Raw genomic sequence first — 12,097 nt, 5'->3', positions numbered from 1 at the left:
AATAATTTAAATAATCAGAGTTTAACATATTTTATGCAGTAGTATTTGGAATTACTAATTTCAATCTCTGATTTTACATTTTCTCAGTAGTCCCACCAGTAGATTTTGAAGTGAGTGACTTACACCTACTCTACAGCACTAATTTTGCCCAGTTAGGGAATTATGTTTACAGAGTAACAGAAGAGAAATGTCCAATTCTCAGTCAAAAGTATTAATAATTATGAATATTGATGAATAATTATGAATATGGGTGGATTATTTGTGGTTATGAATTTGGGTGAATAGAGGGAATACTCTTAAAAGATCTGACAAAAGTGCTGGGTAATAACTTGCACTTTTCTCTTAGGCCCATACACATTTCCATATGGGATAAAACCACTACATATTATTCTCTATTCAGCAGATAACTGTCTAACACATTTTTTTCCCCAGAAAACCATGCTTTTAGCATACCCATTTTTGTTAGAACTTTCTTCTTAATAATTTCCTACCTATGATTGCTGCTGACTGTGTTGTTTTGATGAGGGGCAAGGTGCTGTCATAAGCTTCTTTGGGAACGTAGACTGAGCGGTCTTTGAGTTTGTTCTTCTTCAAGATCCTATGCAACTCATTCAGCACACCCACCCACTTGCTTTTTTCATTCTCACCGTCTGCTAGAATCAGGATTGAACACTTGTTACTGGATGCAGAGAGCTGGGAGGCTGTAACCTGCAAAAAAAATTAAAACATAATTTTAAGCCAGAAGTGATAAATAATTTCCTCATGATCATTTTTACAAGGGAATCAGATGCCTGCAAGTGCCCTTTTAATTAGCTGTCTGAATTAAGGAAGTAAAAAATTCTCTTCAGTTGATAGAAAACACTCTTATCTTAATCAAGAACCCACAGCAGAAAAACAGATGTCAGTATCTTAAAGAACATAGAAAATGTTGGCTTTATCTTAAATGCATTTGTATTTATTTTATAATTCACTAATGTCTGCTCTAAATAAGGTAGTCAATTGTTTCTCACAGCAATTTTATAACATAAAGCTTTTTTATAAAGCTTTCTGTATTTTTAAGAGCTATAGATTTCATAAATAATTTAATACAATAGGAATGGTTTTTATTGAAAGAATGCTCTGTGATCCCTTTTGTGCATTTGATGCAGCTATTATAGATAAAATGGAAAGCCTCTTCTGTAGGTTTTATCTCCTCTCAGAACACTGAGTGATGAACAGTCTAAAAACTGGAAAACAAGGAGTGAAATACAAAGGCATAGTAAAGAAATGATAGTGGAATTGATAAGACATCAAGGAGATTTCACTGAAGTTAAAGCTTTAATAGAATATCTAATAAAAATAAGAATATTAGAATAAGCCAATGATAACAAAATCCTGATACCTGATACCAGATACTAGACATAAATTTTGATGAGCATTTTACACTAAATTTTTATACTGACTATCTGATGAATGAGAGTTTTCATATATCCAATGCATATGTAAAAAAAAAGTGTATAAAATAAAGACTTCAGCAATAACCCAGTCAGTTTAAATTGAGAAGCAGAGGGCAACTTGTGCAAGGTCATGATGAACTGAAGAATTTCAAATAACTAAGAGGAAGTAGAGGAAAATACATCTTATTGTGAAGATTAAAAAATACAACCCACATGGAGGTGAATGGTTGTCTAGATGTACCAGTGATATTTTTACCACAGAAATTATATATGTAGAGATCCCTGTGCATTGCTGCTGCTGCTGCCATGGATACCACATGGGCAGAACGTGCCCAGGAAATAAAATGCTGGCAAGCTGTCAGTGAATGCACAGCACACACCACCCTGTGCAACCCTGCACGTCTGGGTTAGCAGGCTCAGGATGTAATACTTACCCTGAAGATACAGGGGATATCTTTCCGATTTGCATGGATGACATCTGAGGCCAAGACAGAACTCACTGAGAATTCTTCATCCCTTATGGACACCATAAACATAATTGGAAAAGAGTTAATGAGCAAAATCTGTATGTTTGGATTTTACTTTTCCAATAGCCTTGTTTAGTGAAGGACATAAGTCAGCACTGAGATATGATTTGCAAAATTATCCTTTCATCTGTATATAAGGATAAAATTCAAAAATGCAATGTTGCATAATTAATCCCTGGTAAATGCTGATGGACATAAATCTATTCAGATATTCTCTAATTGTTTTTACAGTTTTTTTCTTTACAACATTTAAAGAAAGAAGTCCAACTTAAAAAATAAGTGGAATGAAGAACACCTCTCCAACTCTCATAAAAATATAATCTCACTTAGAAGCTATAACCTACAGCAGTTTGGGACTTCCTGGATGAAATAACTTAGATCAGAGATGAGCTTTACTCAGTTGCTATGTTAAATATTCTCAGCCTTCAGTGAGGCTGGTAGTAGTTCAGTAATACTGAAGACAGTGGGAACAAACTATTCAGCTCTTCTCAAGCAAAAATTGTAATACATTTACCCTGTAACAAAGTTTTATGTCTTTCAAAACCCTATTCAATCCCAAAATGATGTTATTCTTAATTATTTATTCATTCTAAATCTTCTACACAGCTGAACAGATGCTTTTTGCACATGATGTAGTAATGGAAGTTTAAACATCCATATAGGAACAAGAAAGTGTAGCTCAGGCTAACCCCAAATAACTGCTAACTGCTGTTTTATTCTTTTTATCCCAGAAAATCAGTGGCTTTCAGCACGGATCCCAAGGTTTCATAAAAGCTCTGGAGCTTGCTTACTGATTTGACAAAAAGGAAAAGTAGAACAAAACCTCCCAGTGCCTCTGCAAAGCTCCCACGAGCAGCAAACAGCTTACCTCATGTCTATGACCTGACTCACTACCACGCTGGGCTGAGATGCTTTTCCTTCTGCTACATCATACAGGAAGAGTTTAAAATCACAAATCACTGCCAGCGCTCTCTGCCAACCTTTCTTTACTCCAGCCGGCTTTGGGATCTTTAGAAAAACAAATTCTGATCAACTCTCTGTAAGTTTAGATGCAATCAAAAAATCAAGCAGCTCAAAAATCAGTTTGCTTATCTGGGCTGGAAAGTTTTAATTCAGTGATGATGTTAAGCAACATAAGCAAGAGCCCAGGAGCAGTAAGGCCAACAAACACAGACACACAAACAATATATTATTTAATGAATTATTAGCATCATATTCTTTTTTCTCATTTCACAAATTCATTTAGAGATGTATTAACAAATACAGATATAGAAACCCGTCTCTAGTTATGAATTATGAATTAGAATTATGGCCAAAACTATGTTGAGTAAATCTCTTAATATTTCTGTGCAAATATCCACACCAGTGACCATAGACAGTACTAGCAGAAAAACTCAAAAACTCACATGGCCTGAAAGATGATCTGATCTCTAGAGATGGAACTATTCAAGACCAACTTAAACACACTGACCAACAGAGATGAAGAGAGGATCACTGCTGACAATGCTTAGAGCTGCTTTGTGAAAATATAAGTCTTATTTTCCAAACTGCTACCCTAAGATGGAATTGAATCTATCCCCCCAATATTCAAAGTAATACCAGCCCTGGAAAACAATGAATTTAACGGAGGTGCCCCAAATGCAGCTACCTCATACTTACTCGGACATGTCCTTCATAAGCTGTTCCTATGCCTTTCTGTGGATCTATTCCCAAAGGTCCCTTAGTCTGCTCAGGAGGGATTGGACACACTGCAGGAGCCTTGTCTGCACAGGTCACGTGGCAAGAGAATCCACACACTTGTGAGGAGAAGAGACAGAAAGATTTGATGGATATTTCTTGCGCAATGTAAAAGTTGTGATAATGATAGTTAGATTTACAAAGAAATCTCCCCCTTTTTTTTTTGACCAGCATCTGAATAATCTCACTGAATTAAATAAAATAAAAGTCTGCACACAGTAGCAGTTCATGTTTTTATCTGCTCTAAAGTTCGAATTTGTCTTTTCCAGATAGTTTATGGATACACCTGGTTTCATCCAGATAAAAAAGAGTCTAAGATAATCTCTGTGATGTCCTCTAGGCCCAACTCTACTAGTAAACAAAAAGCTGGAACATCCTTTAAATAATAAGTGTCATTCTGTGTACATACAAACAAGAATAACTGCCATTAAGTACCAATTTTGCTTCTTTCTAGAGTAAGTCAGAATAGATGTCTTCAATTTTGCCCTGCAACATAAAGCAAAGCTGCTGAGTATACACTTGACTGTGGCCCCTTATTGCTATTTAGAGTAAACTGAATTAAGCTCTTCTACCACCAACTGGAATAAGAGTGTCCCCAGAAAACTGGGCAATCTGTTATGTATGTTCAAAGTGTTTGGCTTCTACTGTTAAAGACTGAAGCACGAGACTATACCATTATTCAAAATGCAAGCAGAAGACTCCTGCATCACCACACTACATTTCCTATGCCATTTGCATCTGTAAGAACTTCAGTTCACTTTTGGTTTTGCTCTCCCAAGTGCTTACCTTCACAAGTACAGCCCTGTCGTATCAGACCAACCATCAGGGATGTGCACTGATTGCATTTTGTTGGTGTGTTAAACGATTTCACTACGAACTGGTGAGCTTTAGGCTGTGAAAAGAGCAGACAAGGATGTTACCACCTGTAACACTTCTTAAGTACATTTTTTTCTTTCACAGACAAGAGTGCATAGGTGCATTTTATAAGGGAGCTTGTTTATGTTTGCTGAAATGAGATAGAAGCTGAAAAAATTTCCTTATCACAGTGCCCATTGTTTATAATTTAAAGCATCCTCTGTAAACAAAGCCATGGAAACAGGACCCTGTCTCAGAACATGAGTTTGCTTTCATTGCAGATAGGAAAACTGCCAAAGTGATTCTGTTACACTTAGAAGTTGAACGTGTATAAGCATGTGCTTGGTGGGCACCTGACTGTCAGCCCAGGTCAACCCACAACAGTATTTTCTAAGCTGCAAATTCACTACTCCTCTGCAGGAGTATTGCCTTAGTTAAAAGAAAAATCGCAGACTTTTAAAAAACCTGAAATTTTATGCCAGAAAGCCCTGACAGAACCTCCTTTTATGGTGTTTAGCAGAGACAATTTAGAACATCCAATCTAAAGGCAAGAGCTGAAGTTGATAGATGAAGCTGATTTTGAAAGGGTTTCTCTTCCTGTTATTCCCTGGGAACACAGAGTACCTGAGTAAGTGGCTTCATTTGCTCCCTCTCCTCAAGGATGGCCGTGCTCATACTGCTAAATAAAGGCTAAATACCTATGTAATGTGCCAGGATGATTCACAGATGGCCTTATATAAAATCCAGGAAGCTGCTTTGCTTTTCTATAAAAAAGTCCCAGTGAAGTAAGTACTGGGGAGAAAAGGCAGGGCATAGGGTGAATGCAAAGACTGTCCAAAAAAACATGATCGTGTATGTGATCTGAAACAAGACAATTTTGAAGACTACTTTGGAGAGTAGCTATGTTGAAATTTTACCCAATTTCCTGCTTTTCAGAGCATAAGATATCACAGCTAAGGGCTCAAATTTATCCATATTTAATGACAGCTTTACTGTTACAACGGCAGCTTTCAGTCTACAGAATGTTCTGTTTTGAGACTTACTGGGAAACAATACCCAGGTTTAAACACTGATGCAATCAAAAATTAAGAAGGTTCTTTAGGGGATATAATAAATTATAAAGCAAGGCAGCAAGTCAGCAAAATGTTTGCAAAAATGAAATTATATGCATAGTAAAGTCAGTTTCATGTGATTCCAAGTGCATTTACAGTATTTTTTAAAATTAATCTACTAAGATGCTGCCAACAGAACATTGTCTGCTCAAAATTTCTAGCTTTCCTTTACACAAATGAGTCTTCTGCTACTTTGTAATTTATCAAAGCAGAAAAACAGATCTATTAGAAAGCCTTACTTACTTCATTATTAGTTGCAGGAAAAACTGTCATTTTTAAATATACAGAAGATTCCTAAACCATTGAGTCATTTTCAAAACTTTCACAAGAATTTTTTTCCTTTAATAGCTTGTATTTATTCTTCATTTGCTTGAATAGGCATAATCTACTGAATTAGCATACACTGGTTTATTTGGCAACAGCAAAATGAGTTCAGCAACTGATAGAAAATCAGTATTTATGCAGGTAAAAGCCAAATGACAGAAAAATTGGTAATCTTTTTCTGTACTGCTCACTTTATACTGCTTAAAAACAGGCAAATCTGTGGTTTCAGTTTTAGGGTTACTCTTTGCCTTTTCTCAAGAATAAACATCTAACTAGCAAGCAGACATGATAATCTGAGACTTTCTTGTATGCAAAGAGTAGAGAGACATGTTGGTCAGACACATGCCAGGAAACACTCTCTACCTAGGATAGCACTTTCCTTTCTTCATATTCTGGCTCATTTCTAATGTCCAAACCACTGTTTTTCCTACAATCAAATGCCTGTGGAATTCCTAGTGCAGCTTGTCACCCTATAACGTAAGAATGAAGGGGTTTAAATTTTAGAGAGCAACCATCTTGCACATAAACATCCCTTTTAGGCAGTTCTGGTAAGATCAGTGTGACAATCAGTTCTCCTGCAGCTCAGGAGTGACACGTTCCCCTTGCTACACAAAAAGGGTGAATGCTTGACAGGGTACCTTTGGTGCAGAGAGTCCCGAGCCAATATATGCTGTCCTCATGGTCGGTGTGTGAATTGAACGGGGAGGATGATCTGTAACCTGAACAGAGCACCCAAAGGATCAATCAGATATCAAGAACACACTATCAAAGACAGCCTGGATAAAGGAAGAAAAGTATGTTGTCCCACTCACCCCATCCCCCAGCATTCAAGCCATGAAATCTAATTGATTAACGCAGGACTCAGAAAAACATATCTTATTTCTCAGCAAGATTCATTTTCCAAATGTCAGAACCAAGTTCACATTATCTGAAACATTTGATTGGATATTTTCTAATATAAAACAACCACAACATTAATTTTTTTAACAGGGAAAGGGAATAAATTATTATATAAATATATTATTACAGTTGGGGAGTCTGGCTAACATTTTGTAATGCCAAGACTTCCAGCATGGCTTCAAAGTGTGTTTTTATAAACTACATTATAACATAATCTATGTGCCAACATTTCTTAAATATTCATGACTGAAGGTATGTTATGAAGAGAGACTGTAACTAATAATTGATTGATAGTTCCCATCCCTATTAAATTAACCATATGTGAAAGGAAATACAATGTTCCCCAAAACACAGTTCACTACTAGTGCAGAAAGCTATTACAAAGTCCTAAACAGTCTTGCTGCAGAAGAATGAGTTTCACCCCAAACAAAAGATTTGCAGTAGTCATTTTTTATACAAGTGAAACTGTTACTCCTAAAAAAAAAAAAAAAAAAGACAAAAAAAGACAAATATCTTTCAACACTGAGGTACCTCAATTGGTTCAATCTCACTGGCTGTAGAGGGAGACCTTGATCTTGAATGGAGGTGAGACTTGCTGTCCTCATCCCGTGATGGAGTATTAGACAATGTAAAATTCTCAACTGAATCAATCTAGGAGAACAATTCAAGAGAGAAAAAAAAACAAAACAACAACCAAAGAAATAAATCAAAGACGTCATTAAAAGAGAATTCTCAACTCTTACCAAAGTAAGATATGGGAGCAGTAAAATTCCTACGACAGAACTGAGAGGATAAAAATTCAGTCTTAAGCAACTGTCTATCTAAAAGCAACAAAATGGAATGAAAATTGTTGCATGTAAACACACCAAGGCTTCTGCTGAGAGGTGAGCACATGCATAAGAGCTTCTAGTTCAGGGCCCTGATAACCACTCAGAGACACTTGTAATTCACTTTTTTTCAAGGGTGAGTATTTTCTAAACACTACTGGGTTTTGTCCACTGATGGCAGGGATTTGTTGGAAGTGGATTTCCACACAGCCCATGTAAATTCCTGCAAACATATTCAGGAGAAAACAAGGAGAAAAGGCAGAGCAGTGTATATCCTGATAATTATATTCACAGAGAATTGAGGGGGTTTTGCACCCCATTTGAAGAATCATCCTTACCAGGAACACAGTTTCTTCTGGGGAATGTTTTCCTAGTCCTTGATATATAGAATGAAACTGAGCCCAACACAGAGCTACACTGAACAAGGCACATAGGTACAAACAGGTATCTTGGGTAACAAGTCATCTTTTGTTAGTAAGGTTGAAAATATCAGAGAAGGCAGGATTCTTCCTTGAAAACAAGAATGCTCCAGAAAGATTTCTATGTAAAATTATATTAGGGGAAAAAAAAAAAAAAAAGAAAAAAGGAAAATGCTTTCTCTTACTACTAATAAAAGTAAAAGCTTCAGGCCTGCAGAAGGCTCCATGGCATGCCTCTATTTTTTGGAGCAATGCTATCATCAGTCCTCCACTGCCAAGGATTTGCCTAGCTTGCAGACAAACTAAAATATGCAGCCATGTTTACAGAAAGCATTTGAACATTCCAGTGTTTCTCATCTAATTTGCCACTGACAATACTAAGAATTCCACAAACTTTACTGTTTTTTGGGAATCAGTTATATTGTCAAGCCAATTTTACACATGCACATACAGTCCTGTTCTTCAGGAGCTCAGTCACGGTAGCGAACAGGTGCAGTTGCTAGTTTTATATATATATATATATATATATCTGTATATGCATATATTTTTATGTATATATATATATATATGTTTTTTAAATAGGGAGTTAATTTTGATGGCTTTCAGTTTTACCATACCCTTCCAAAAAATTATCTGGTGGAGAATGCTCATCAGTTTAATCAACTTAGGCATTTTACCATGCCTGCAAACATTTCTGAAATGAAAATGGGAAATTCTCACACTGGCATACACCTGTTTACTACACATAGATCATGTGTTTCAAGCATTGAGGCAAAAAGTAGCAGTAAAGCAAACATTTTGTGCTCAGATTCATCAGAAGAAAATAATAATTGAAAGCTTTACCCAGTATTAGAAACATTGATGTCTTAAGTAGCAAATCCTCAAATGCAACATGTTTCAATTATTTTAAACTTCTTTTTAATCCAGTCTAAACATGTGATAACTTGGAGTTCACACAAAGACTGTTTAACCTTCAACAATTCCAGCTCCTCCTTAAAAATGTTACTAAAAAATAAGCCCAGTGAGTAACTACAGGCAAATTTTTTCCTAGCAAGAAACAGACACTACTTTTCTCCTCCAAGTTAAACCCAGAGATCTAATCTATCATTTCATAAATGCTTCCAGACACTCCAAGGGCTTTCCCTTTCAAAACAGCATCTGCATACCAAAGAATTTTCATGGTGCCTACGAAAAAATGTAGTACGAGCCTGATATCAGTGATGGAACCTTTCTGGAATGTGCTACAAAGCCTTTGTGGTTGAAGACAACTACTCAAACAGTAGCAAAATGCATTTTCACTTTACTTACAAACATAAAAAGCCCATAAAACACACAGAACCTGATCCACCATTGCAGAAGGGAATTTAATCACCACCTTCAGTGCAGAAACAAGGGCCTTAAGCTGTATTGCTGCAGTGATCTGGAGTTCCTGGCTTTAATGAGAAGAACTAAGTACAAAAGCAACCTGACTCAACTATGGTCAACAGTTTATGAAGGCCATGTTAGCACCTTTCAAACTGGTTTTAAACCAATCCACTGCATTACCCTAAGCAGATTTCACTATTTCCTACCAAACTGGAACAGCTTTGCTGTCTTCCACAGGACTGTGCAGGTCTGAGCCAAAGCTGGCTTGTGTACAAACACATCTGGAACAGAGAGAACTTCTGAACTGGAGGCACCACCAACAAAAACAACCAGTTACTGTAAGATTGCCTGACAGACTCAGCAGTGTGCTTTGAACTGCATGGGTAAGGACATCATTAGAGCTGTTGGGCATTACTGCTTGTTTATTGAACATTGAACAGAAATGCTTTGCAAGCTTACTTATCCCTTCCATCATACCGGTATAAAAGAAACAAAAGTGGCAGTGTAAGATTAAAATGGAAATAGCATAACTGGTAGGAATTCATCCTCACCAACTCTGCTTTGATAACAAACATGAAACACATGTTTAAAAACCCACCTTGATTTTTGAAAAACCATAGACTTTTCCAGCTTAACCAGCTACAACACAACCATCTCTGTTTTCTTTGTATGCTTTTTTCCTATCCTCCTTGATGCTCCATTTACTCAATTCCTCACTTCAAACTTATTTATCTTTGCACTGTGATATTTTCTATCATTTTCTGTGATGTGCCTCCCAAATGCCAAACTTTGACCTTCTATGGGTAATTCCCATGACTTAACACACGCCCTCTGCTAAGGGCAATGAAATAAACAGGCCTTCATTTGATATTTGCTCATCTTCCCAACCTGTATCTGCCTGATCAGCTTCCATGTAGAGCTTTCACATTAAAATAAGAAAGTACCCAAAGTATCTTCTCCAGTTTCAGAGATATTCTGCTCATAGGAGTCATTGAAACGAGAAAGCACCCAAAAAATCTTCTCCAGTTATTGTGATATTCTGCTCATAGGATTGCCAAATGAAATAGTCCAAAAGCTTTGAGCCCACGGCTGTAAAACAACAAAAAGCACAGCAGCAGCAGCAGCAAACAGCAGCAGCAGCAGCACAAGACATGCAGTGAGGTAAATACACAATCCATACATTAAACATAGGCATGGACACAACAGGCAAAAAATAAAGGGCCACATAGAGTAAGACAGCCTCTTACACGTCTGCCTTTGTTAGCTGGAATACAGGAAGGAGAGCGCTTTAACAAAGAAAGGAGGAGAATATGTTACAAAACCAAACAGTGACACATACATCACCTCAGAATTCCTCACTTTATCTACAGAGGGAGTGTTTAGACACACACAAACATGTGCATTGTAACAAGTATTTTAAAAACAATCTATTCTGGGCCAACAAGAAGAAAGAAACATTAAAAAAAAGGAAAAGCTATTCCAAGTCCATAGTCTTACACTGGACAATAGCAGAAAAACTGCAGACTACACAGCACCACTAATTTGCAGTTGGCATCTCTGTGCTTTGAACAAGATGAATGAAGTCATCTATTGGAGCACAACATGTCCAATTTAAAGTATCATTATGAACCAGATTTACTTAACTTAATTATGAATGTGCAGGTAAAGTCAAGGCTCTCACCACACACTACTATGACTTATTCTATTCAATAAAAAGAATTCAGAACACAATTTATTCTGTGGCTACTTACAGAGCTCAGATTTGTTTAGTCTAGCCAAAGCCCATGGGGCTGTATGTGAAGACAGACTGCAGGAGGACTTAAGAAATCTATTTCTAATTTCTAATGTGTTAGCAACAGAGCAAAAAATAGTATTTTTGAGTGTTTGGGAAAAATAATTTCGTCAAGGGAAAATGGGATTCCATTTTATTGTTATGAAATAATCACAAGTTCATCCTTAAATAAAACGAGTTGATGGCTTCTCACAGTTAGTGAGACACACAAAGATCCACCTGGCATAAAAACAAAACCCAACACTTCCATTGTCAGACACTTCCAGTGAACACAGGAGACTTAACACCTAGACAGTGTTACTGAGACAGCCTGCAACACACAGGAGAAACAGCAGCAAGGGCTTAGTCTCTTTGAGTCACTGGGGGTGACTTCCCTCCTCACCAAGACTGAAATTCAGGGACTTCAAACACTCCTACTCCCCTGTGTGCAGAGGACACACAGGGATTGTTTCTGAATGTGTGGGCTGTCACAGCTATGAGAATTTAAGCATCAGTTCTGCCAACCTGACCCAGCATCTTTTCAAGGCAGGAACCAACAGCGAGTACGACTCCTCTGAGTAGTGAGCTACCACTTTCTCCTCAGCATCTGCAGGCTATAGAGGCAGCAGGACATCTATTTTTATTTCTCTTCAGCAGAAATTGCAAAACTACTGCTTTCCTCATTGGAAAAATTAGAATTAACTCCAGTCATTCAGAGAGTGCTATAAATAGTCCTGTTACTTGGATGGCAGACACACAAGACATACCCACCCTAGGAAACCTGCTGTGTGCACATCTGCATGCTAAACAGACTTCAGACATCC

At 37.1% G+C, this 12,097-nt stretch overlaps 1 protein-coding gene across 9 annotated transcripts in view; it reads right to left on the bottom strand.

Moving 5' to 3' along the window:
• Positions 1–12,097, bottom strand: part of CDC42BPA (CDC42 binding protein kinase alpha) — a 180,973-nt gene that overhangs the window by 25,950 nt on the left and 142,926 nt on the right. For 7 of the 9 annotated variants that reach the window (XM_088161092.1, XM_088161084.1, XM_088161088.1 and 4 more), the window contains 8 exons: positions 10,750–10,788; positions 7,423–7,542; positions 6,630–6,710; positions 4,487–4,592; positions 3,623–3,759; positions 2,832–2,971; positions 1,871–1,952; positions 492–708 (listed from right to left, as the gene is read on the bottom strand). In XM_088161092.1, coding sequence (XP_088017218.1) covers positions 492–708; positions 1,871–1,952; positions 2,832–2,971; positions 3,623–3,759; positions 4,487–4,592; positions 6,630–6,710; positions 7,423–7,542; positions 10,750–10,788 — 922 coding nt within the window. The remainder of the gene's footprint in view (positions 1–491; positions 709–1,870; positions 1,953–2,831; positions 2,972–3,622; positions 3,760–4,486; positions 4,593–6,629; positions 6,711–7,422; positions 7,543–10,749; positions 10,789–12,097) is intronic. The other 2 variants (XM_088161086.1, XM_088161085.1) reach the window with 2 other exon arrangements.

Source organism: Sturnus vulgaris, chromosome 3, assembly GCF_052056855.1.
Source record: "Sturnus vulgaris isolate bStuVul1 chromosome 3, bStuVul1.hap1, whole genome shotgun sequence".
Lineage (NCBI taxonomy): Eukaryota > Metazoa > Chordata > Aves > Passeriformes > Sturnidae > Sturnus > Sturnus vulgaris.
This window is presented reverse-complemented; position numbering and strand designations above follow the sequence as displayed.